This window comes from Alligator mississippiensis, chromosome 11 (genome assembly GCF_030867095.1).
Source record: "Alligator mississippiensis isolate rAllMis1 chromosome 11, rAllMis1, whole genome shotgun sequence".
In the NCBI taxonomy this organism is placed as follows: Eukaryota; Metazoa; Chordata; order Crocodylia; family Alligatoridae; genus Alligator; species Alligator mississippiensis.
In genome coordinates this window covers 42,077,517-42,105,078 of record NC_081834.1, presented here as the reverse complement: position 1 = coordinate 42,105,078, position 27,562 = coordinate 42,077,517, and the positions used below count along the sequence as shown (strand labels likewise).

The window sequence follows — 27,562 nt, the reverse complement described above, 5'->3', positions numbered from 1 at the left end:
CTGCTTCCACTGACATCAGTGGGAGCTTTACCAGGTGGAGCCAGGGTTTCATCCCAGATGCCATTACTATGTGTTGGCTATTCAGTGATGTGCGTACAATGAGTGTGATGGGTCTCGGGCCAACTTCCAGTAGACAAGACTCCATCATTTCCCATCACACTGCCATAGTTGGCACCTGGTTGAAAGAAGAGAACAGTCCCTGGAGACAGATTTCTCCTTTGACTTTGAGAGCCCCTTTTGCAAGGCTCACAAGCAATGTACACCAGTCTGTGATGTGGCTCAATTGTTTCAACTCCCTACAGCTTGAAATTCCCATATACAGCTGGTGGTTCAAGGCTACAAGGTGCTGGGTAACCTCTGAGATGCCAAGCACCTCAATACCCAGCATAATCATTGGAGAGAGAATTTACCTGCCACCTTCTTCAATGCTCCCAGGATTGAGTCCTTAACAAAACTTCCATTCCAGCCCTTCAGACATGACTACAAGTTGTGCCCAAAGCTACCGTTGTGCGAGTAACCCTCAGTGAACAAGGGACATCATTAATAAATCCTAGATTTGCTGGTAACTTTATGAGGCAAGACAACCTTTTCTAGTGCTAATTAACTGACAAACAAAAGAAGCTTGTTAGTTGTTTGCTGTTTGCCATTGTCATTATCAAGCCCAAATTATTTTGAGCTAATTAGGAGAATCAGCCAAGCAGGAGGGGAACGGCACTCTTGTTCTACCGCTACCACTGGCAGAGCTAGGGGTGAGAAGCTGCCACAGCCGGGCACGGCTGATTGTTGTAAATTGAAAGGAGAGAGGGGGTGAGATGTCGTGGGTTTCTTGGATCCCTAGCCAGGAGAACACAGTGCTATTTACTCTCCTCACTGGACAAAGCGTAAGGAACATATTATTGACAGCTCTGCGCTCCCTAATGAAATGGAGGTGGGAGGTTTGTCAGTAAATAAAGTCAATAAATAAGCAAATGTTAGAATGGACGTGGATGTGGAGCCATCAATAAACTGCTGCAGTATGTAAGGCCAGAAAGATCATTACTTCAGTGCCCATCATCAGAAATGATGGGTAGGGTAGAGTTTTATGCCTCTGCAGGCGATCGTTTCTCGACTCCTGGATGAGACAGATGCTTAGCGGGGCACTTTAAAAACTCCAGATGCAAGAGTCTGAGATGTATTTAACAATTCGTTTCTAAATTAATGTAATGAGATCCGGGGTCAGGATTTCAGAATGCAGTGATGTGTTTCAGATAAACTGATCCTCAAAACATTGTGCTCATCCTGCAGGTTGGCAGTGCAGCTAGCTCTCCTGAGGACATCAGTAGCCTTGCAGTATTTCTCTGTAGACTCCTTAAGCTTCCAACTCCTGGAGTCCTGTGATAATAAGCTTATATGGGAGTGGTGGGGTGGAAAAACTCCCATCTCCCCCCAGCACTGTAGGCCACCTCCTCACATTTGAATCTCAAGGCTTTCATCTTCTGAGCCTTTGGACAGTGATACTGAAACTGCATTATGGAGAAACCACAATGCCTCGGGTTCCTGGAGGAGCTCCCATTCTAAGAGTGAAACTCTACACCAGCATTAATGAATTAATTGTTACAGAATTGCTGAGTGATGGGAGCCCATAGGGAGGGAAATGGGCACAGAAAGAGTCAGTGATTTATCCAAGCCCATACAAATGGTCACTAACCTTAGGAATCAAGAATCTGAACTCTGACATTGGTCTCACGTCACTCTCCTCTGCTGATGTCACTCTAGAGCCTAACTGATGACACAGGTATAAATCTGGAAGGAGTGTGAATTCACACTGAGACCAGGTATCGTAATTTGGCCCACAGGATCTAAAAGTCTTAAAGCTGGATTTGAGCAATATTGACTACTCCTAAAATCAGAAAGTCACTAGACAAACCTCCAAAAGTCACTAGATGTTGCTTGTTAGGCCCTCTAATGCCATCAAAGAGGTAACTAGGCAGTTTACCAAGTATTACGCGTAATAAAATGATACAGGCTCCTTAATACTTAATGTTTTGTCACTAGGAACATCCAAGAGTCACACAAATTGCTAATTTGGAAATGCTAGAGGAGAATCATTGTGCCTCCAAACCTGCAGTTGGATTTGTGCAGATACAATCCATACAGACACAAGAGCTCACTGCAGGCTCTGTTCCCTGGTTGGCATATCAGTGTGCCCCTTGATTAAACCCCTTCTTCTAGTGCCTGCTTCCAAAGGGAGGGCAAGGTTTCCGATAGACTCAGATACTGCTGTGAGTAGCCAGCAGAAATCATGCCTAGATACAGGCATGATTGGAGTTCTGTGCAAATGTGTGATAGGAGAATAATTGCTCAGTTCATTAATGCAGGTGCCCTTGTGGCTTAAAGCATGGGGCTGGTAGCCCGGTGACTTGGGCTTCTATTTCTGACTGCTACCGATACATTAAGGAGATATTAGAAATGGGGTAGGGGGGAAAAGGAAGAAATGAATGGAGCATGCACTAGTGCACTTGCTTTGATCCCTTCTCCAGTCCAAGTTTAAAACCAAATGGCTGGCAGTGGCAGCTGCATTTCTAATCAGGTGGTGTTGAGGGAGTCAGTTGACTTCATGGCTCATTATCATCTACCTGATGCCTACTAAACTCTTCATCCCACAAGTGTTAACAACCCTCTCTTCTTTTTAATGATTGTGATGTTCCACCCTTCAAGCTAGCCTTTGTTCTGCTATTTTCCTGTCTGTTTGTTGCTCCTGGTAACGAAGCACCCCCTTTTCACAGTCCGGCAGATTATTTTTAACTCAGTATAATAAAGCTGTATTTGTTTTTTGCTTCAATCTTAAACTGAATAATACACCCACCCCCAGCCTATTAGTAAAGATTCTAGTTTATTCCTAATGAGAGAAAAGTGTGCTGTGTTGCATGGGATGATGCACCTCACCATTTGCACCCCACTTTTCAAAATCTTAGATCTGCACATGCTTAGAGATCTCGCATCCATCCTCTGTTCCTTTGTTCCTCTGTGACTGGCTGGCTTTGTCATTGACTTTCCTGCCTTCCAAGGGAGTTGAGTTTTAATTCATTACTGTGTATAAAGACTTGTGAGATCTTCCAATGAAAAGCACTCCTGGAAAATCATTGGTAGTTAATAGGCATTGCAAAGCCTTGAAACCATCCTATCTTACCTTTCCCTCATTCTTAGTCATAGAGACCACTTCCACATAAGATCTATAAGATTTATCATGCAACAGTTGCCTTGCATCATGCTGTTCCAAAACACTTCCTAAATCAGTTGGAGTCCCTTTTGCTTCTGAGTCGGACAGTTGGCCATGAAGTTAAAAGCTAGCCTCTCTTCTCCTATTCCCAGCAGCTTTGTCTATAAGATTCTGGATGGTGCAAAGTTAGTAGCCTCTACATAAGCTCTCCTGAGCGTTGGTTGACGTCATACAAAAGCAATCCAGGGGACTTCTTTTTTCTCTCTCTTGGTCTTTGATGGGCTGCCTTTATCATCGGTATTATTATTTGTGTTGTTATTCCTCTATAATTATTGTCAAAGATCCGCGTCTTTGAGACAAATCCGATTTATTTGCCACTGATGCCAGTCTTTGAGTATGCCTGGTTGGAGGCCACTGGGAAGTCATGCCGGCTGCTTTCAAGTCATCCCAGTGTTTTTAGTTGTTTCAAAATGTAAAGGCGGGGGGAGCGCATCAGCAACGTACAGCCCAGACAGAAAGAATTGTGTTCTGCGCTGGCTGGAATTGCTGCTTTCTGAGCCTTATCTTGAGGGAACAGACAGAGGACTAGGACACTGAGAAGTCAGCCGGCTCTGCAGAGAGCTTGTTGGCTCCGGGAGTTTACCATTGTAATCTGGAGGCTTTTATTTGCTTGTTAAATAGGATATCAGCACACGGCAGCTGGGGCTGGAGCAGAATAGCGATGACAATCTGTACTTCCCAAAATTGCTGTCCTGAACAGGAGAGAAGCTCAGACCCAGTGTCTCTATTAAATCGAACTCGGCTCAGATTAAATGCTTTTCAATACAATCCAATTAACTCTCAAATTGAATAGTAATGCTTCTGCTAATATACCCGCTTAGCACACTTTTTCTCCTTTTGCAGCTTGCAGTTCCAATGTAATCAGGGCTGTAGATCATGGCACATGGAAAGCAAGTTCAACCTTGGTTTAATCAGATAAAGTGCCTGTTAATTGTAGCCTCGCACCAGCTGAAATACAGCCCGACCTATAGAAAAAGGGAGGGCTGGTGGGAGGATATGTCTTTATGTGCCTAGAGATGGGCTTTGCATTAGAGCCAGTCAAAAAGGAACCATTATTTTTCATGGGAATTTTTTTTCCCCTTCCATATTTTCCATTAATCTGTTTTAACTTGGCAGCACGGTAGAATTCAGTATACTTCAGATTGCTGAAAACTATTTTCAGGGGGTTTCTTTCAGAATAAAACCTTCTAGTCTTTGAAAAATATTTCTTTTTTTCATAGCAAAAACACATTTCAACCAAGACAAATTTTTTCCCGGAAAATGTTCCTTTTGGAGCAAAAGCCATTTTTAATCAAGGAAATGCTTTGCCCCACTCTGATGCATGGAATTGGGTATTGCATTCCTCCAGTAAGGTGGAATGAGAAGCTGGGAACTACTTCAATCTACCTACTTGATCTTCACCAGTGAACGGAGGGGAGTTGGACTGTGGGGTTGTCCTCACATACCTGGGTGAAGCAGAGAATTGTTGTCATCCATGTAGTGATGGTTTTGAGGTCTGAATGGGCCGACAGATTATCTAGACTAGGCATTGGCAATCTACGGCCCTCAGGCCAGATCTGGCTTGTGGAGCCATTCTGTCTGACCCACAGAGCTGGCATCTCAGTGGCATTTTGGTAGCAAGAGGTTTCACCCACACAGCAGGTAGGTGGTAGGGGAACGTGTGGCAGCAGCCAGATCAGAAAGGCTAGCTTGCCCCATCTCATACCAAGGCTGGTAATTTAAGCCTGCTGCTCTTGAAGTGTATCTGACACCTGATCTAAACTGCATTTCTATATAAAATATGACATAGATTTTTTTTCATCGCCGCTCTGGTACTGAGCCCCAAAGTTTGCCATTGGATAAGTCCCGTCTTTCAGGATGCCCCCCTATCTTGACTAGAAGGCATCAAGAATCCACCACTTCCTTTTTATAGGCAGATAACCTGAGTTGCACAAAGATTAAGGGTCTAATCCAGGGATGTCAAACTCATCTGGCCCCATGGGCCAAATGAGGTTTGCTGGGCCAGACTGGGACTGACCCCCTGTGCCTCACTGTGCACACACAGCACATGGTGCCAGCATGCAAGTTCGATCGAGGGTGTGCACTGTATGCAGCGCCCCACCAGACTGGCCCTGCATGCTGACTCCTGTACAACCCAGTCTAGACCAGCCCCAGAGCCAGCTTACAGGGCCAGTTCAGCAGGGTGCTGCATGCAGCATGTGCCCCGAACCGACCCTCTGTGCTGTGTGCAGGGCATATGGCAGTAAGTCCAGCCCATGCACTGCATGCAGCATGCATGACCAGGGCTAGCACTGGCATGTGGAGTCGGTCCAGTGACCTATAGGCAGATCATATGGCTCTGTGGGCCAAATCTGGGTCATGCGCCATATGTTTGACACCCCTAGTCTAATCCAAACTCCACTGACATTTGAAGCTGCAGCTTTCTAGATCTGCAGTCAGCAATTTTTGCTACCTTGGGGAGAGTTAATGACCTAACCCTGGCCACAGGCTGCAAATCTCCACTTCCTGGAATTCCCAAGCTGCTTGCACTTACCCTCATTACAGATGCCCAGCCCCTCTGCAGCAAGGGTAAGTGCAGGCATGAGAGAGAAGCAGGGAGGGCTGCGGAGTGGGAATCTGTGGAGATGGGTAGCTTGGCACCGCTGCCTTTTTCCTAGTCCCCCAGGCCAAATCCATCTCACGGGCTATAGGTTGCTGAACTCTGATCCAGCCTAAACACATACAGGGAGTCTGTGACAGATGACAAATCCACTGAGATGCAGTCCCATGCATTAACACAAGACTGTCCTTGGTTGTGGCTCTGCCAATCAGCTAGTCCCCCCTCCACCCATCTCTTGTCTTTCTCCAGTTGATGTATTTGGAACTATTTCTTTTCCTCTTTTGCAGTACTAGGGAATGGTAGCTTTTATATGGGGAAATTTCTCTTTTATGTACTGGGGAGATTTTAGAAACCAGAAGAGGCACTAATTATTCCATGGTTCTTTTGGAAATGTTTACACAGAAAGGGGACAGAAATGAGGGAAATTTGCCTCTGATCTTCCTAAACTGCTGCAGCAATTTTTCTTAGATATGCAAATCTGGGTTTATCCCATCGTCACAACAATGAAGGAGACTGGCTTAATGATTGTACAAAGGAGGTGTGTATTGTTAATGGATTCTGTAGCTTGCTATGCTGCTAATACACAGTCTAGAGCTTGAGTTCAATACGCTTCTGTTGGCTGGTGAAATGGGGAGGCAGGTTTCAACTTCACTCCCTTATAGCCATGTGGCCACAGCAGAATCAGTGGGCATGTGTTCCATAGCAAAAAGGTAAATAGGGAGGCCTTGGTGTTTGCACAGTTGCTGGAAGTGTATTGGCAGAGCTGTGTGCAAGCCATGTTGCAGTAGGTCCAGCCCATGCACCGCATGCAGCATGCATGACCAGAGCTGGCACCAGCATGTGGAGTAGGTCCAGTGACCCATAAGCAGATCATACAGCTCTGTGGGCTGGATCTGGGCCATGGGCCATATGTCAAGATGCAGGTGTGTTGTCAGAGTTGAAAGAGAGCATTTTGTATGCACCTGCCCACACCCTGCAGAGGTCTTGTTACCCATCAAAGATGAGATGGCCAGGAGTGTGAGTGATCTCCCTGAGATCTCCTTCCCCTTGTTGCCACTGGATCCCTGAGACGAGATTAGGAACCCTCTTTGTGTCACGTGGGGCAGGAGAGGGATTCTGAGGGACACTGCACCACCCAGGTCTGCACGCACGCGCTGCTTCATTGCTGCTACATCAGGAATTACTTTTCCAGTCCGCCTGCACCAGCGTGCTGGGGAATGCGAGGCCAGCCGCTGGAACGGTAAGGCCTGGGGGCAAGAGGAAGGATGCTGCAATGGCAGCACTGATGGGAGGCAGTCTGTGGGAAGCAGATTCCATCTCCTCCCCAGCAAACCCATCAAGGCCAGACCCTGCCACCAGAGCATTAGCTGGGAATTGATGTCCCTGGGGGCCTGTCAGTCCTGGCAAAAGCCTTTTAAGGTGCAAATCAGCTCAACTCCCTGCTCCCTCTCCACCCCCTCCCCCTCAGCCAGCCCTATCTCTCTGAGCAATTACAGTGCATTCACTTTAATCATGCAGCAGTCATGACTAAAGATGAGGATTAGTGGGAGAGGAGGAACAAAGATGAGGTTCCCCCAACAAAGCGAACCAGCTGGAACAAAGCAGGCCAAGGAGGTCAGGCTTTTGACAAGTACTGGGGTGCGTGGTATTTACCTCTGATGCTGGTGGGAGTTCCCACAGATCAAAGCAGGGGCCCTTGGGGCCAAGTCTTCATGCCTATTCCCAGCCTAACTAGTTAGGTTGGGTCTGGGAAGAGGAAGGAAACTCCCAGGCCACTAAGGGCTTTGTTACATGGTAATTTTAGGTGGCTCTTGGAGCTCTGAATCCCTGGGTTGTCCACACATTCACAACTGAAACTTGTTTTAAGCATACTTTAGGTGACTTAAAGTCCAGGGCAGGTTTATCTATATTACCCTGCTCATGTTATGCTAATGTGTGCAGTTAGCGTGGTAGAGGAGATATCTTTTATTAAACCAACTAAACAGTTGCAAACAATTTTTTTTTCTTTATTTGCAAGCTTTGGGGCACACAAACCCTTCCTCAGGCATAGGAGAATGCAAAAATTGTAAAATTTCTCCTGGGTAGAAATAAAAATTCATATTGTACAGGAAAGCTGGAGGGTGGCATAAGTTCTCCTAGCTGGAAAACGTTGTTTTAGCTTGGATAAAAGTTGGAGCAGTCTAATATGTGGCTACTCTAGGCTATGTTAGTGTAACACCCCATCCACCCCGCTCCTTCGCCAGCTTGGATCAGCCCACAACTCCTCCAGATCACGCCTGCCATCATCTGTCCCCCAACCCCACCAGCAACCCAGATCCTTGCTCATCCCTTCCCCACCCTCCACTGCCACCAGTCTTTCAGCTGGGCTCAACCCAGAGAGCCCTTGTGGCTCAGCAGCTACAGCAGCAGCTGGGCAGGTAGGTTCCCTTTCCCTGCCTGCTCCCCTGGAACAGCGCCGGCAGCCACAAATGAGCTGGGGGACGCGGGTGAGCCACGAGGGCTGCGGTTCGGGGGGGGGGGGTCCCCAAGAGTAGGGGGGGCAGAGGGGAGCTCAGAATGGGAGGGGAGAGGGTGAGGGAATTCTTGCCTTTCAGTCCTCAAGGCCCCCGGTGCCTGAACATGATTTCTCCAAACTCAAGCTAGCACTAACACCCATCCACATTTCAGAAGCTTAAAAATACAGTGTGTAACAAAGCCCTTAGTCACAGTACTGTGCCATGGGCATGACTGATGCCCTGGGAAACTGACAGAAATACAACCATTGACTATCTTGGGTATTCAGCTGGGCCCAGCAGAGGCCTTTTCAGCATCTCTCCGCACCCCTGACATGCCCCACCACAGGGAGGAGAAACAGGATCCGTGCAGCACTGTCATATCCTCTGTTCTATCCCTACCTGCCCCCTGCTGCCCTGCACAGATAGAGTACCCCTGCAAATCCTGCCTTCCACCCTCCCACCCATTCTTCTGGAGCTCCTGCAGCTGAAGGAGGAGGACTGAGGTATTCCTAGCAGCAGCGGCATATGTTTTGCTCACCTAAGTGAGTTTTTTTCTTCTTTTCATTAATGGAGCAACTCATTCCAATGGATCAGGATAATCAGCCAGTCTTGGGTTTCTAACCAGGCCACTCAGTTCAATTACTGAAGTATAAATGATGTTGAGAACTTTGCCCCAGGAGGAAAGGGGCTTATGTGGTGATCAGCATGGGAGACTGTAGTTGTCACTGTGCGCACATCATGCCTGGTCTTTAGCCACCTACTACATCATCCTTATCCTTTCCTGGGGGAGCCCTAATTGCCAGCAGCTACAGTGAGACACGGGTCTAACAAGGTGGTAGTTCACTCCTAGGACGGTGAACCAGAGTCACCTGCCAGTCTCCATAGGAAAAAGGTTGCTTCATAGCCAGCAAATCAAAAGCTGGGGAATCTGATTGTTCTGCAATTCAGAGTACCCAATGCTACCATTGCCGTCAATTAAGGCTTTTCCTCTGTGACCATCCTGCCCTATGGCAGGTATGGGTTATGCCAGCGTGCACGCATGTTGCCAGCATCTGATGCAGTGTGTAGATGTAGCCAGGATAAATTGCATAGTGTTAGCCTTAGAAATCTGTCTCTCTCTCTCTCTCTCTCTCTTTCATGACATTCCAGAAAACCAGAGGGGACAAGGGGTCATCCTTATTGACTAGGTTGTGCTCCCCAAATGATTGCAGTAGGATTCTTTGGGGGGCATGTGGGACAGGTAATGAGGGCCTGTAATTAAAGGCCATGAATACATGACCACAAGATTTATAGATTCTCTTCTATCAATAAGCTCCAGCAACAAAGATGGGGAACAGAGATCACTGCATCACAGCATGTCCGAGAGGGGCCATTATTTACAATGCATGCTCATTGATTGCATGCTTAGACAGCCCCACTGCTATATCCTAGGCTCTTCCCACACAATAATGCAAAGAAATAACACGCTGAACTCCTCAAGCTATCAGTATCCTTCCTGAAACCAAGTCCCCCAAACACTAGTGGGTAGGACATTGTTTACCATCAGCCCACTGACTAGCCAGCCGCCCTCAGAAAGATGGATGAGAATAACACATGAGGGCTATGCATAGGATGAATCCCTCTATCACTCACAGCCGCAGCTGGGATGTGCGCGCTCACATTTTTATGCATGTTAAAGGAAAAACTAAACTAGGAATCAAGGGGAAGGGCTGAGGCAGACAGTTGTGAGAGAGACTTTTAAGCCAGAACTTCTAGCTTAACAAATGCTGTGGACCTCAAATCTTTGGCCCACTATTAAAAGTGGGACTGTTTTGCTATTTGAGGTGTGTGCCCCTAGACATACACAGACAGAGCCAGTTAGGAATTTATCTTCACTAGGCTGGACTCAGATTCCCTTCCCCAGTGGCAGGGAAGCGATAACCTCTTATCATTGCCCTTCTTGCTAGGAGCTCATGTACAGCATTGTTCCCTCTCTTCTGTGCTGCCTCCCTCTCCACTGATGTCTTTATCTTGCTGAGCCGTATTGATACAAAAGCCATTCAACCCTTCTCTGCCAGTCTTTATCTCTCTCTGTTACATCTCACTCAACTTCTGTCACCCTTCCCTCAGTTCTCAGGCATCCCTTCTCACCCATCCCAGCAAGAAGTGGACAGTAAATCACCTTTCTTTCTCAACGGGAACTCCAAGCTAAGCTGTACGTGCTTTTTGATCTCTCCCGGTTCCTGTCTGTTGTCCCAGGTAACCGGGAACCTTTCAGACCGGGTTTCAGTCAGCTTGCTGAAGGGATCAGCCAAAAGTGAACAAGTCCACCGGAAATTTCTCACCTGTGCCTTTGTCAGTGGGGTATTTTGTCATGAAATTTTGATGGTGATGGCAGCTTGAAAGCAAAATTGAAACTAGAAGAAAGATTCCCCCTTTCTGAACCATCTTCTGTTTCTTATATGCTGGACTTTCAGAGGGTCGCACGTCAAAACCTCCCCCTTTCTGTTTCATTGTCTCCAGCTTTTGCTTTGGCTTTTGCTAATGCTTGGAGAAGTTACATGGTTCATTTCTGAAGTTACCCCATCCTGCACAGGGAAAAATCAAAAGCGTTTTGCAAGGTCTTGGGAGAGTATAATCTAGGCACTGAGTCAGACATTACAGTAGCTGTAAGTACATGGAGTGATATGCAGCCTTATTCAAAGGGCCAGCATGGGATCGGTGCACCAGTTTCATCTCATTTAAGCCCTCCATGGGTGTCCTCAGTGCTTGGGTATACAACTTGTATCAACACTCTGCAGAGGGCTGAATTGCACCCAGATGGGAGAAGATGTGATTGCTTGGACGACTGAAGCTTGCGTACCATGTTGGGGAGGACTAATGTGCAATCATGGCACAGCAGAACGGACATAGAGACTCAGGCATGATCCATGGCTCATTAAAATCAATAAAGAGACTTGCATCAACTCTGATGGACTTGAGGTCGTCCTCTTGGTGAGGAATATGGAGTGGCACAAAAAGGAGGCCAGGTCCTCATGCAAGGAATCTGGGAGCAGCAAGAGAGGAGGAGGAGGGATGTTTTAACTGCCAGGTTGCCTCTTGGGGCCATTTCAGTCTGTCTCAGGGTTGGGACAAGCAGATGCAGTCTGCAGATATTGGTGCTATCTGGGAGGTCAGCTGCAGACAGCCCAGGCGCTTATAAATGCTGCACAGCCTCCTGTGGAGGCTGATATGGCCCACATGGCCCCCTGCGGTGGTTAACACTGCCTTCTTTCTTCACAGTTGGGAGATGAATAGATTCCATCATTTGAAACTAATCGGATACATCAAAGTGTCTCCAAGCAATTTGTAAAATAAATAAATAAGCCAGCCTAAGCAAATATGGAGGAGGAAAAAACATCATGTTTGAGTGGATGAAAGACTGTAAATCCACATATGGAATTGCTAAAAGGGAGAGGGAGCTTCTGAGACTTGTAAATTAAATTTGGAAGGGGGGTGGGGGGAACCGCCAGGAAAGGCAAAGATTTAATAATTACAGATGTGAATTTACAGCCTTGCATCTATGCTCTGCTGTGACAAAATATTGGACAGTAAGCACGAGACTGCAGAGTAAAGGGAGCTCAAATAACCTTAACTCTGCCTGCTTCACCCTGCCACTTCCCAGCTGAATTCTTCTGATACCTTCCCAGTCGCATAGGACATTTGTACATGCCACGGGGGTTTAATTCTCCCTAAATTGAAGCAGTGGGTCTTTAAAAACACTTCTTCAGTTTAGGGTGAAGTAAACCCCTATGGTGTGTACACAAGGGTCGGGCCTGAGCCTTACCTGCCTCTCTGGTGGTGGGCAAGGGGAGGGCAAGCTGCTGGCGGGAGGAGTGGTCCTCAGCTGTGGACAGATCTGGTGCTTCCCTCCGTGGTGGCACCCGCCTGCAAGCACCCAGCCAAAGTGGTCCCAGAGGGCAGTGCAGCTGTGGAGGGAAGCACTGGGTACCTGGGCAGGTCAGGCAGGCAGGCTCCAGGGAGAAAAACAAAAAAAGATAAGGCTCGCCACTTTTTTTTCCCTTCAGTGGAGCCTGTTTGTCCAGGCTGCCGCCAGGCTGTCTGCACAGGCTGCCTGCACAGCCCCTGAGCTGCACAGGGCCCGGTGCTTCCCTCCATGGCAAACTAAACCACCTTGGAAATGTTTTATTTTGCTCCGTCCCAAAGTCATTTAACGCGCCCCAAAGTTATTCAATGTGCATTGCCTGACATGCATAAACAGCTGCACCTCTAAAGTGAATTACACCGCCAACTCATGCAAACAGCCGTGCCATTAAAACTCATTATGCCGCTGACACGTGCAAACAGCTGCATCATTAAAGCAGTGCAAAAGGGCACTAAGCCGCTTTAAATGCCAATTTTGTGGTGTGTACAAATGGCTATAGTGCCCATCTACCAGGACCACGTAAAAACTCTTATTCAATATGTGGCAGATGATTAAGTGCTGAAACAGATTACTACAGGAAATGGTAGCTTCTCCATCACTTGGTGTCTTCAAGATTGAGTGCCTTTTTGGAAGAGAGCTCATAGTTCTTCAGCTCAGAGCAGGCATGACTGGATGATGTTCCAGTTCCATATACAAGAGGGCAGATTACATGAGCTAAAGGTCCTTTATCTTTCTGATTCAGACCAAATACTTATCTCCTGTCACCCTACTGTAGCCAGGGGACTGTCCTGTTTTTACATTCTCTACTCAGATGAGGCTTCTAAGCGTAAGCACAATAGAATAACAGTGTAGTACAAACACATGTCAGAGGTTTGTGTTGGACTGGGAAGACTTTGTGGGTGAATTCCTGGCTAACATCAAACTTAAAGTTCCCATTGATTTCATTGTGGCCAGGACCCCACCCCTTCTCATTTGATGAGTGGATGTAAGGCTGCTGAGCTCTAATAGGTCTCTGTATTGGCCACTGTGCAGCCAGGTATAATGAAGGCAGACCACCCCTGGAGTAAGAATCTCAGGCTTTGTGCTGCTTATCCTGGGCTCCTGTCCTTGGCTGTGTGTGTAGTCACTCATCCCTAGATCACTGCAGTGCTGCACAACTCCCCTGGGTATGAATTTACAGGAGTTGCAAGGCTAAAAGCTCACCTGTCCTTTTAAAAGTGCAAGTGGTTCTTGTCAGGCACATTGTGGGGTGGAGAGAGGTGAAAGGGGGCAGCAGCACTGCACCACTGAACGGCAAACGGGTTACACAACCCCCTGGGGCAGTCACACATATACGCACATGCGTGCTCATACACACACACTTTCAGAGGCTAAGTCTATCCCTGCCTGTCAGTCCCAGCTTCATCAACTGGTGGGTTTCATGTGCCATTCACAATAAATCACCCACTGGAATAAATGCTGCCTTGTACCAAGGGGGCTTCACGCAGCTCGAGCCGAGTACCTAGAGCACGGTTCTCCCAGCTCACATCCACCAAGGGCATGGTTCTCTTATTTGCTTTATACCAAAGCAGCCCAGTCTGCTAACAGTGTTTCAGCCTCTCCCAGGTCCCTGCAGTGGACAGCAGGCCCAAAGCATATAACAAGGTTATACTGAGGTGCAGAAGCAGCCACAGGAGCCCAGACTGCATTAGGAGCAGGACTAATTGCATTGTAGCCTAATTCAGACATATGAATCTGTCAGAACTGCCATGGATGGAGGATGGGAAACAGACACGGACAGCAGATAGACTCCCCAGATACATTGTGCCTGACCTCCCCTGCACCCTAACCATATATTACTCTAATCGGTACTTTATTATAGGGGGATCTATTTGTATTAAAGCCTAGTGCTTTGGACCATTGATGTGATAATGCTAACACTGAGAGAGCAAGGCTGGCTTTGGAAGGGAACTGGGCTGCAGACAGTCTGAAGTCACTGCCTGGCTTTGCCACTGATTCCCTCTGATATTTTGGCCACATTTTTGCATCCAAGCAAGGAATCTCTCGTGTCACATGACTGTACAGCATCCAGCACAACAGGTGCCCTGATCTCACCTGGGGGTGCTGCACTTTGGTGCTTTTTCTGTGGTGGTAATAAGGGCAGTAGTGATCAGATCTATTTCCTTGATCCAATGCCTGCAAAGCTGAATTCTCCAGGCTGTGTGATGGGTTGGGTTGGGTTGGGTTGGGTTGGGTTGGGTTGGGTTAGAAGGAGCAAAGGCTTCTTCTACCTGCTTGGCTGGGTGGAAAGGGCACTTTGAATGAGCTGTATTTTCTTCAGGAGAACAGACGCTGTTTAGGCATCAGAGCAGTGCATGCTTAGAGCAGCACCATCCTGATGGAGGGTCCCAGCCCCTTGAGCTCCTTGGATTCTGATCCCTGTGCCAGAGCAGACCCGTGTGTTCCCAGTATAAAGGTCAGACCCTGATCCAGCTCCCATTAAATCCTGTCATGGATCCCAGATGTAGTTAGACTGGATACAGAGGGTAAAGAGTGGGGAGGACTCGGGAGTGCTGTTTTGTTACACGCCAACCCTCTGTTGCTCACTAGAACGCAGAGGACAGGTCCTGTCTTAGTGACAGGACCATGTTGCGCAGGTTGTGCTACAAGCTCCCCCTGCCCCTCTCTCTCTGCCTTCCCTATGGTCTCTGCCTGGCAGCACTGTTGTTCCCACAACTTGCAGACATGCATAGTAGTGTCCCAAAAATTCTGCCCTCATTGCACCTACACACTGTACTTGGGGTGGAGACTTTCCCTGCCTCCATCTTGTGCAGAGGAGTCTTTCCTTCCGTAGCCCAGACCTCCATGTTCTGCCCAGGACCTCTTCCTCAAATCCCACTTGATTTCCTTTCCAAGATCCTGTCTTTCCTGCCCAGTTCCACCCTTCCCACTTCATACTTACCTTCTTCATTGGGTGACTTGCGATTTTTAATGATAACTGCAAGGATCTTTCTGGACATCCGCCTGCCATCCGAATCCTGTTGTCCCACCAGCCCTGTGATGCCAAGCCTGACTGCTTTGCACACTGCATAGAAACCCCAGGGCCATGCCTTCTCGTTTCTGCAGGGGCTGTTGTCTCCCAGATAGCTTCAGCCCAAGGCAGCAAGGATTTTTGTAGCTGAGGAAAAGGAAGTTGCCCCACTCTTGGTTCATTGCTGGCTTACTTCATGGAGAGTGACTCAGAAGGAGTCCCAAGTCTGGGTTTCTCTAGAGCAGCAATCAAAGCCTTGCCTTTTCTCAGAACAATGCATAGACCTTGTTATGAGCATGCCTCTGGCTGTTAATGCCTCTGATTTCCACAGGTGTGTACTTGGTAGCCGTGTTGGTCTGAGACAAAAAGACATACAAAAACCTAGAACTCTTGGTTCCAAAATGATACCTTTTACTAGATCAACTGGAAAATGGCAAGAAAATTGTCCACATGCATTAGCACCCCCACCCCGCTTAGGGCTGTTAAGGGAAGCTGTCAGCTTTGTTCTCTTCTCTGATACCATCCATTAGCATTCTGGCTCCTTTCAACCTCTTCCAGGGAGAATGGCCATTTTCCTCACACTGTTAGGTTCCCCTGACCTCAGACTAAAAGGGAGAATGTCTGTCTCTTATTAGAGAATCTTTTGTTTTCCCAGTTCCTGTAGATGCTGAACACGTGGCCCTAAGTACTGGCTGGTCCCAGAATGTATAAACCCTCTGCCTTTGGTGGGATGCAACTCCATCTCTGCACAAGCAAGCAAATCACTATAAGACTTGCTGGCTAGTGTATGCACCCTTTCTGTACCTGAGCCACAAAAGACAGGGTTATTTTGCTGCCCTCTTCAGAGCCTGCTGCTTCAGCTGAAATGGTTACATCACTTTAGGTTCTCAGTTCAGTCCCTGGTGTAGGCCTTTACATATGTGAGGACTCTCTTGGGGTTTGAGGAACTGTAAGTCTCATGCTGGGGACAAGCTGCCTGTCTAAGAGGTGGTATCTAAGCCCTCCTCTGCCCATGGTGGCCTCCATTGTCAGCACATCACTTCAACCATAACCCAGAGCATCTATTTACTGTGTTGGGGATGGCATCCTCTGCACAGTAGCCCTTACTGCTCACCTGACCAAGCCCACTAGTTTCCTTCCATCTTGATATAATTCTCACTTCTGCCCTTATCTGCTGAGCAGAAGGCAGCAGTACTGTAATAAATCGAATGATAAGATTATTCCTCCCTTCTTCCATTGTGCTTCCCACTGGTGTGATGTTATAGGAGCCAAAGAAGGAACAGAGCTCAAGGACATGAAGGGCCAGAGTACCTGTGAATGCTTAGCCTGGTTAGATACTTCTGCCTTGCAGAGGTGTTTCAGGGAAAGCCTAAATCTATGGGCAGTTGTGCTTGTCCACAGCTTTGGTTCTCCTTCCCTTGCCCAGAAGCATGCAGTGGGGCCTATGGTGTAATGGTTAGCGCTCTGGACTTTGAATCCAGTGATCTGAAATCAAATCTCAGTAGAACTGCAGCCTTTAACACTGAGGGGGAATTTGATAACAATCTTCAAATTCCTGAAGGGCAAGTAGAGAGAGGATGGAGATGGGCTTTTCTCTGTGGGTGTAGGGGACAGGACTAGGAGCAAAGGCCTCAAGCTGCAGCAGGGGAAATTTAGGTTGAAGATTAGGAGGAATTTTCTGATTCTGGGGGTGGTCAAGCCCTGGAACAGGCTACCTGGGGAAGCTGTGAACTTTCCATCCTTGGCAGTTTTTAAGAGCAGATTGGGCAAACATTCGGCTGGGGTGGTTTAGTCAGGGATGCTCCTGCCTTGAGCAGGGGGTTGGACTAGATGACCTTGTGAGGGTCTTTCCAGTCTTACTTTCCTCTGATCCTTTAGCCCAGCTCCACAAAAAGTTCTCCTTGGTGCATACACATTTCTGTACCAAGCATGCAGTGTCAGAGTCAAAGTAGAGTAGGATGATGAAAGCAGGCAGGTTCATGGAAGGCAATCACCTTGGCTTTTATTTCTTTTTCTAGATGGCCCCCATTGAAACTCAGCGCAAGAAGTCCTATCTCAATCTGCCATTGGTAAGTAAGCATCCAGAAGGATGCTTCACATGACTAACTCTTAGGCTAGTGGTTTTGGTTTATTATTCAGATCAGGCCTTTCCCTGGGGAATTTAGGAAAGTGCAGCATCTGGTAGGAGTTTCCTCATAGACATTGGCAGAGAACAAGACCACAATGACAGCACTGTAAGAATGGCCGGACTTGATTAGATTTGCTTTCTAGCCACATCCTAAACCTTGCTATACAGGTTCTGCCTTCAGTCTCATTTAGTCTCATGTCCCCCATCCTGTCATGCTAAATTGGATCTCTGTCTCCATTATGGCACCTCCAGCATTACTGAGTCAAACTTTGGTCCACTTGGTTTCTCTCCTCACTTTTCACCCATCTGATCTCGTGTCCTACTTCCTGTCATACTACCACTTCACTGCTGGGTTTTGTGCCCTCGTGTTAGCAGTCACAGTATGGGGGTTATGATCTGGCCAGTAACGGGCCCAGATTAAAGAAATTCATAGACTTAGAGTAATCCATGACACAAAGCCCTGCTTCCCCCTTGCTGCCCAGTACCAAGGGATCCTCTCCCCCCCAGAGAGGCAGGTTCAGTGGCATGGGGCCACCTACCCTGCCATGGACAGCTATAGGGTCTCCTCATCTCAGTGGAAGCTGAATGGGGTTAGTGTTTGAGTGGGTGATATAGCTTTCATGGAGAGACTACTACTGGACAGGGGTAATGGTAGCAGCAGTCTTCTTCCTGCCCGGAGCAGTGTTGTGGTTGTGGTGCATGGGGCAATATACTCCTCTCTTGGCCGTGGTTTCAGCCTCTCTGCACACTGAGGCAAATATCACAGTAACAGCCACACAGGTCACATTTTCAGGCATTTCTTAGGAAACATGAGGGTTAGAATCATCCTTTTCTTTTTTAAATGAGAGCTGAGATAATCATATGACTCCAGGAGCTGGGGCTTCAAGCACAGGTCCTTTAGGGCGTACACATGTATCCAGCTTGCATTGGGTTCACAAGCCTCTTACCCTCAGAGATGGCCCCTTGAGAGACCTAATGGCAAGTATAGAGGTTTGCTCTGCCTCTGCTGATGCTAGGCATACTCTGTCCTCCACCGGGGTTTTCACTCCAGGACCTTTCACCAGCATTTAAGGGCAAAGGCAAAGTAAATAACAACCTGTCTTCTCCTGGCCTTGCCCTGGCCCTGGCCCGGGCTCATGGAGAAGAAGTTACAGCCTGGTACATTATTGATGGGGTGGCTAATTGTGCACTGTGTACAGCACAGTGGCTGTTTGATTAAAAATTCATGGTATGGCCTAAGGTATCAATGATCTCTTAGTTGCTCCAGATCTGAATGTTTCTTAACAAATATCGGAGGAGATCTGAGTCAAGGGACATCACAACTTTAAGCCAGAACAATGCTCCTTAGGACCTCTCTGAGCTCAAGTCCACCTCACAGGCCCTGGCTCCTCACAACGGTACAATGCGGCTATGCTATTCAGGGGAGAGGTGAATCTCCTTTATCTTTGTGGGGATGGCTCCAAGGCTGAGTTGGAGTTGGGGAGCAGGTTGGCTAATAGGCCATGAGTCAGTGTATTTGTGTACAGCTGCAAATCCAGCCAGGCAAAAAGAGGAAGAGCTCAGCATCAGAATCCAAGATGAATGTAACCCCTCACACCCACCGTGATGGATCCCTAATGCTGAAGTTTCCTGTGGCACCATACATTTTGGATTACTCGACTTCTGCCTGGAGAAAAATTGTGTGGAAATCAAGCACTCCCTCAGTGGAGGGATGCCTTGCAAAGAAAGCAGGGAGACTAGTTCTGGAGAAATGCAAGTCAGCCCCCAACTAGTTCCTGATGGAGCATTAATGATGACTATACAGCCTGGAAATATGAACTCCCTGAATGCAGAGAGAATTCCTATTGTCCAGACGGAGGCAATAACTAGTGAGGACTAGCAGATGTCATTGGCTGAGGTTTTATGTGTCTGAGCTACAACACCAGCTCCTTTCTGTTTAAGCATAATCATTTGGGCAAGCTCATCTATCAGCGAGTGCAATAAAACAGGAAATGCTTCTTATCTCATGAAATGCATGAACAGCAAGCAGCATCACGCAGCCTTTCTTGGGCCTACTGGCATAGACAAGAGGAGGGCACAACCGCTTTTTTGATATGCCCTGTGAGGATCTGGACAGCAAATACCATGATGGAGACATCTCTGGCCATGCTCAGTGAGTAGCAGATTTACAAAGATGGGGCCCAGCCTATAGAGATGTTCTTGGCTCATAGCTGATGTCAGTGGGATCCTACTCAGTGAGTGCATCTACATGAGACGCTAACAGTGCAATAGACTAATTCTATTGCACATGAGCGTGGCACAAAACAACCATGCTAATGTGTGAGAGAATTAGTCTACTGCACATTAGTATCACTTAAGTGTGCCCCAGCACTAATGCGTAGTAGTGCCGATTACGATGAATTGTTTAGTACCTGTGACTACAGGTACTAAACTTAATGTGCTGTAATTATGGCACATTAATGAACATGTAGGCACACCCACTGTAGGCTGAGCTACAGAGAAATATTGGACTCCATATAAGTGAACGGAAGAGTGATCCACTGCCCCAGCTGCATAAGTTCTTGCTACAGCACACTGCAGTGGGATCTGGGAGATCAAGAGCTTCATGAATTCAGTTCCCCTCCCCACTCAGTTCCTCTGAACATCCAAGTCAGAGTCCAGTCACTAAAATGGCCAGCTGAAGGACATCTCATACAAACACACATGCCACAGCTCAGCATCTGCAGTGCATTACTGGAACACCCCTCCAAGACAAATGTGGTCTCCCCTTGATGGAGTTTGCCTGGCCAGTACAGGTCTTCTGCTCTCCCAGCTGCCTGCTGCCCAAAGGGTTGGAGGTTAGAGCACTGTTGGACAGTACTGCTGTGAGTTATGAGCTCCTGCTAGATGTAAATGGGCTCGCTGGCCTCACCTTCTGCCTCTGTAACAAGTGCACGCTAATTCTCTGATCTCTTACAGAGCATCTTAAGGCATAAACCATCAGTGTTTGGCATGTGCCTTGATGATCTGGAGTAGAAGGCATCGCGGAAGGACAAAGCAGGCTTATACTGAAGGATAATATAATGTGAGCCAGGGCACAATGATGCTGCATCATCCTCCTTCTTGTAACAGACACTGTCACAATGGGCCCCCCTCAATTGAATGAATGACTCCCTGCTATGGCCAGCCCCAAGTGTCAGGACCATACACTTACATCTCCTTTTCAAATGAAAGCTAAGATTCTTATCTCATCACGTGACTCCAGGGGCTGAGGCTTGGAGAGGAATACCAGATATCCTGAGGATCTGCAGCAGGGCTGTTCATCCCACAGACTTAACACACACAGCCTGTGAAAATCTGGGGTGTCCTGTAGATTTTCTGGTGAGGCAGCCTCTCCTTGGAGGCCAGTAGGAAGCACTGCTAATTCTGGGAGCAAGCGGAAAGATGTGCGTCTCTCCCGCCTCATCACTCTCCATGCAGTGAACAAGTAGGTGACAACAGGCATTGGAGTGAGCAGCAATGAGAGAGTTACCTGCAACTCAGCCACATCGCCACCAAGGAGAAAGCAAGGAGGTTCATCATGTAGAATCCTTTTGCTTTGGGAGGGTTTTAAATGCTGCCAGTTTGGGGCCCAGACCCAGCAAATCTGCAGCCAGGACCAAGGCAAGGTCATAGCAGAGATATGATAAAGGGACAGGATCTGAGCTGCAGAGACTCCTTTAGAACTTAATTGAGTCTTTGAAACATAAGCTGCGCATGTAGCGGGGGGAAAAAGCTGAGGCAGCCATAGGAAAGCAAAAGATCCCAGAACTCGGCCTCCAAGATCCAACGGATGGAAATGAGTCTTCACAAGTGTGAGGGGAGCGATAACTTTACTCTCCAGGCCCTGCAGTAACCTCCTCCAAATTGCCTTGCACTTATCTCCAGCTCCCAGCAGCTGAGAACTTACACAGCAAGTGAATGTCAGGCCCAGGGACAAAGGAGGAAAGCAGCAGGTTGAAATGATCTGGGGAGTATGACGAAGTGCAAGGGGAGAAGGGAAAGATGAGGGGGAAGGGAAGCAGAAATCAGAGACCAAGGGATATAGGGTGACAGAGATCCGAGACATCAGGGTTGGGAAGAGGGGACTGGGGGAGCATAAGATCAGAGTGGATCTGGCAGAGCGGAGATGGAGGGAGGGCAGAGATCAGATGCAGGCCTAGGGGAAGCAGTAATCAGAAAAGAATCTGAACTTATTCCTCTGCTGGCAGAAGCAATGTGACTGCCCTAAACAGAGGCATGTCAGCCTGTCCACCTATCTGTGGTGAGTTCAGCCGCCCTCCTAGGACAGGGGGCTGCAGGCAGAGGGGCTAGGGAAGGAAGGTTGAAAGGATGCTGGATTTCGGGAAAGGGGCTTCTGGTGCAAGGATTCAGCACGTCAGCTGCCAGTCAGGCCCAAGCCAGGTGAGCCAAGGTGTGTGTCCAGATGTGTTGCCCTTTCCCTGTTCTCCCTGAGAAGCCCTTCCTGCTTTTGAAGCAGAGCTTGCAAGCATCAGAGCCAGCTCCCAGCTGCTGCCAAGGTAGGGAACAGACGGAGGTGATTATTCAGTCAGCTGTCTGGCACCGTCTCACAGGGGGCTTGCCAAGAGGAACAGAAAACTTCCCACCTCCACCAGCACGTGTGAAATTGGTGAGGGGGAAGGAGGTAGGAGAGAGAGGAGCAGGGTGAACTGCTAGCCTCCTGACATCACAGGCTGACTCGGAGCTAGCAAGACGTGGGGGCTGAGGCTGCTTTTAGCTCTTTGGGATCATGCAGTTGGCAAGGCCAAAGGAGAATCTTTCTTCATTGGAACAGGTTTGGTTGTGGAAAGACCAAGCAAAGAGCAGATCAAGTCAAGCCTACTGTTATTCCTAGCATGCTGCAAGATGACCATGACCACAGCCACAATCCTAAACACATGGAGCAAAAAGCCATTGAGCCAGGCAGAGGCAAAGACATTCCCATGCATCTCCAGAATTAGGTGCAGCAGTCCTGTATCAGCGTGATGGGTGGCTTTGTAACACCTTCAATGGATTTCCTGGATTGGACAGGTCGCCCCAGATGATTTAACATTTAGATCTCAAGAACTGCGATGCTAGACTACAGCACAGAGAAGTCTGGGGTCTGTGGTAGTCCATGGTAGAGAAGTTTGTGGTAGTCTGGTCCAGCCAGCTCTATAAGTTGCAGTGCTGGGTTGTGAAGGAAACCTTGGTGATGGCTTCACAGTGAAAAACCTGGGGTGACTTGGCTGTGGTGGATGGACAGGAGAGATGCACTTTGGAGATCAGGCATGTTGCCATCCCAATGGGCCATAGCATGATTTGCTTTAAAGAAGCTTGTGATTCCAGGTGGCTGGCTATTGCAGCTCAGGTGGCCATCTCTGCATGCCTGGAAACTGCCTTATGGCACTGACAGTGGTAACTCATTCCATGACCTAGCTATGCCTGGGGACCTGCACAACCCGCAAGGGTCACTGGAGGGCTCTGGTGATCCTGCTGCCTGCCAGTGTGCAGAGAATGAGACGCTGTGTATTCACCCTGGCAGCCTGACACAAGGAGCTGGGCATGGACCCAGGGCAGTCTACTTGATGGATTGTTAACCATGTTCTAAATAGGTTTTGGAGCTTCGAACTTCAGTGAGGTCTAAAGAAGCTCAGGCTTGAGCAGACTGACAAGGGCCACAAATGGGACTGAATTTAGTTTGGAATCCAGGCAGATTTTCTCATTGACTTTTAACACTTCCAAGCCTGGCCCAGAGACTGGCGGTTCCTAGAAATAGAGAAGTGTGGAGGAGACAACTGGGGGAATCCAGTTTAAAAGTTATATCGTGATTTTCCTACCATGTGAGTAATAGAGACAAGCAATATTAGTAGGAGCAGACATGAAGTGTTGTAGATTTTTATTTGTTCACTCATCCCTGTTTCTAACCCTTTTCTTCTCTTTAAAACAAGATTAGTCCTACCAAGCTGATCTCTTTCCTATAAATGTTGCTGCAAGCTCAAAGTTGGCTCAGAAATTAAGCTTTATAAACCAGCCCAAGAAAATCCCAGTCAAAATACAACCAAATAGAAATATAACATTCCTGTTTCCAAAGGTCGCATCCATGAAGCAAAAAAAACATTCTCCTGCCTTGTTTCCACTCCAGAGGTTGCAAAACTGAGCTAATTCTAGAGCACCTGCAGATTAAATTGGCTAGAACCAGCTACGAAAGTGTTCAATGACTGCTTCATTTAATTTTCAGTGGCCCTAGTACATAGAAGAGAGGAAGAGAATAAGTGACAAGATAAGCATTGCTCGAAGGGGGAATAAGCACAAAGAAATGTAAAATGCCAGCAACTATAAGCTGGCACTCCTGTGTCCCCCCAATTGACCATTCCCTTTTAAACCAGCTGAAAATCTGACCCTGATGGGATTTCTTTCTTTAACAGAGCGGTGCCCCCTTAGCAAACTGTCCTGTCCAAGACGCACAGCCACATGGCTTTGTAGCAGATCTGAGGAGCCCTCAACATTTTTTTCCCCAAAAAATGATGTCAAGCCTGGCTGTTTCAATTTGGCTGCACCTGAATAGAAACAGCCTGTGGGCCTGGCGTCCAAGAGTCCAGCATTGCAGGTGCTCATGACCTTTGTTCATTGGGAAGCTGTCTGAATGAGTACGTGGATGCCTGGCTTTGTGGCTCACCCTTTCCTTCCCCACTCCCGTCTCTGCCGGGGCAGTAAGGATGTGCCCTCTACCCAAGATGGCACTAAGGCTGGAGATCGCTCGGAGAGCCTTAGCAGCCCTGTTGCTAAGAGGAGCTGTTTGTTGTAGTAACAGCAGCACAGACTCCAGCCCAACTCCTCCTGCCAGCAGAAAGCTTCTCAAAGACTTCTGGCTCCCCCCCAGCTGCAGGCTGCCAGCTCCCCTGTAAGTGTGCCATCCTCTGCAGCCTCGATGCAGGGCAGGGAGGGGTGTCAGAGCCCCCCATGGTTGGGAAAGAAAAGAAGAGGGAGACTGATCTGCCTCTCAGCACTGGCCTCTGCAGAGCGCAGTGGGTGTGGATGTTTGCAGTGCCCAGCCTCCTGGCAACGAACTGGTTAGCATGGATGGAGGGACCTTGCAGAGCTGGGTGATGCCAGGTTATCTCTGGAACCCAGAGACTTTCCAGGCACCAACAGCAGCAGCCTGAAGGAGCCAGCCACACGGTTCGGGCTGAGCTGGTAGGAGCAAGGGCAAATACAGGCAGCAGATGGCTTGGTACTACAGGCCGTTCTCCTCAACTGTGAGTATCCAGGGCTGCAGACAGGGAGGGGGAACAGTAACCATCCGTGTGTGTGTGTGTGTGTGTAGTGAGCAGTGCCAGATGCAGGTCAGGGGCTGAGCACATGCCACTAGCAATCAAACTGACCTAGCTCAGCTTGGCCTATGACTTCATGGGCGCATCTACACAAGATGCTTAATGCACCGTAGCCTAACAGCACTGCACAGTAGCGCATCACAGCATGGGCAGTCTTCTTCTTCTTTGGTATGACATTTTAAGATTACAACATTCATAGATTCATATCTAAATGTGATAAGTGTTCGACTGCTTCAGGGGTAGCTGCATGGATTGATTTTAGATTGCCATTAAACGGTTTAATCAGGCGATCATTCACAAGGCGATGCACTGTCTGAAAAATCACACCACAATCACAACCCGGATCTGGGCACAATCGCAGCACGGACAGTGCTAATTTGCTAGTGCACAGTATTATTAGCAAAGGCACTAAAAAGACATTTGCCAGCACTTCTGTGCAGTAACTCTAGTTACTACACATGTAGTTAGTCCTTTATTAAGCAAGTACTAAATTAAATGCGCAGTAACTATGGGACATTAGCGAACATGTAGACACGCGCTGTGTCAACTCTGACCCATCCCTGGGTCCCATTCAGTACTTTGTGCCATCAGTGAGTGGGCATTTAATGCCAGCTGATGCAGTGCCCCTCAAAGCAGAGAAGATGCATGAATCAGCAATCAGGAACATAAGAAGAACACTGCAGGGAGGCTGCTGGCCACACAGAGACCTTGCAGTTCTCTTTATTATCCATTTCCCAAGCTCACTTTTGCTGCTGATTGCTATCCCCTCTTTCCTGGTGTGAATTCAACATTGCAGCTTCATTGCTGAGCCCTCCATCGCACAGACTCACATGTTGGACCCACTTTCCAGGAGTAGGAATGCAACATAATCAAATGTTGCCTCCCCTCAGCTAAATACACTTGTACAGCCTTGGCCCTAAGAGCATCCCAGCAAAGGATAAATCATTTTGGATAACTGAGGTTTCAGGGAGCCAGGCACATGTTTTTTGTTCATGCCTATACACTGGGGCACATTACCCTACTGGGGTCATGGTGAATGAAAGATAACCAAAGTTCAAGGGCTGGCACTGGATGTCATGCACTGAAGTTAAGGAAACAGAGGCTTTAATAACCGTGAAGAAGCAAGAGGGGGTAGGTTTGGAGATATCCTTTACTGGATGAACCGCATAGTTGGAAGGGATATTCTTCAGTTCTTGCTTCTTGCATATTTCCTGGACCATCCAGGCTGCGGAAATATTGTTACCCTACTAATTAATAGTTGAGAGGACAGAACTGGGAGCTCTGTCATTCTGCTAACATCAGTAAATTTAGGTTTGGTCTGTAACATAGGGCCCAGCCTTTTCTTGCTCCCATTCCTGCCTCTTCAAGATCTCTATGAGGCCCCCACCTTGCAATGTGGTGACCTTCTGTATGCTCCCTTGCAGCTTTTCCAAGGTGAACTGTCCCCCTCAGACCTGGATGCCTTTGCTGAGCCATTGCCTGATAGCCAGATACACCCATATGAGAAGGTGGAAAAACCTGTCATCAACGATGAGGACAATTACAGTAGGTATGGGCAGCAGTGTCCCAGCTCAGCCTGGAAATCTCTTCATACTTAGGAACCTTTCCCCAACTCCCCCACGATCCTACTTGGACCAGGATACTCATGTCACTTGATCTTATCACTGTTGTGGTTGCTGTTGTCCCCATTACGTGTTATCAATGTGTAGTTATTGTTGAAGTCTCGGGAACTGGCGTGCTGGCAAAAGTCACAACCAGGAGTTCCCAACACCAAAGTCTTAACCAGGGGATCCTAAAGAACGACCATGGGCTCGATTAAGTGGCAAAGATTCAGCCATGCTTATTGTCTACAAGCACAGCCCTAACATGTTTTGGCCTAAAAATACATCTGATGAAGAGTTAAGGCATTTGTACCTGTGACAAGGTGGTCAGCATAGCACCACGCAGGCTCCCCTAGGCTGCTACAAAGTTCCCCTGATTTCCAATTTTCCCTTTATACAGTGATCAAAACAAACTATGTACCGTCTGTATCTTGAATATCTCAAACCATCCTGTACCATGGGCTTGTTTCACATCCTGACCTGGGTATTCCTGTTCCAGCCTTATCGTCCTGGTATTGGACTGTCCTGAACTTTATACGGCCATCTTTCTCTCCCATCTTTTGGTAGGAATGCACATATGGCCAACATGCCAAGTTTTTTTTACGAGCAGTTCATGCATCAGTCAGGTTTGCTGGTCAGGCCTACTCTGGCCAATGCTTTAGCAAAGTGCTTGTGTGAGCAGCATGCATACTGATCAATGCTCCAGTGAGGCCTACATTCCCAAGCCGAGGGGTAATGGCAGCATATGAGTTGCCAGGCTGGATTAGACCTTGACTCCTGTGCCAGAAGCTCCAGAGGATGGTGTTATGACTCACAGGGTTGGAAGAAGAGCTATCTGGTCCAAAGCCCTGCATGAATGCCACTTTTCAGTCCTCCCTGTCAATTATCCAGCGTCTTCTTGAAAACCTCCAAGCATGGTTCTCCCACAACTTCCCTGGGCCATCTGTTTTACTGCCTCCAGGATTTTTTTCCTAACACCCAATGTAAATCTGCTTCGTTGTAACTTAAAGCCATTGCCTTGCATCCCAACCTCCACAGCAGAGGAGAAAAGCCATTTTCTCTCTTCCTAATGGCAGTCCTTCAGATATCTGAATACTACTGCATCTCCTTTCCTCCAAGCTGAATATACCCAGTTCCTCATACGTCTTGCCTTTCAAACTGCTTTATCATTCTTTTTGCCCATCTCTGGACCCACAATTTCTCCACAACCTTAAAATGGGGAGCCCAGAACTGTG

The 27,562-nt window shown here is 47.9% G+C and overlaps 1 protein-coding gene across 1 annotated transcript in view; it reads left to right on the top strand.

Annotated features, from left to right (window-relative positions):
• The window catches only part of CCDC33 (coiled-coil domain containing 33), a 199,409-nt gene that overhangs the window by 149,586 nt on the left and 22,261 nt on the right, over positions 1 to 27,562 (top strand). The window contains exons 14-15 of the mRNA XM_019477767.2: positions 17,286 to 17,336; positions 26,151 to 26,275. Of these exons, the coding sequence (XP_019333312.1) occupies positions 17,286 to 17,336; positions 26,151 to 26,275 (176 nt within the window). The remainder of the gene's footprint in view (positions 1 to 17,285; positions 17,337 to 26,150; positions 26,276 to 27,562) is intronic.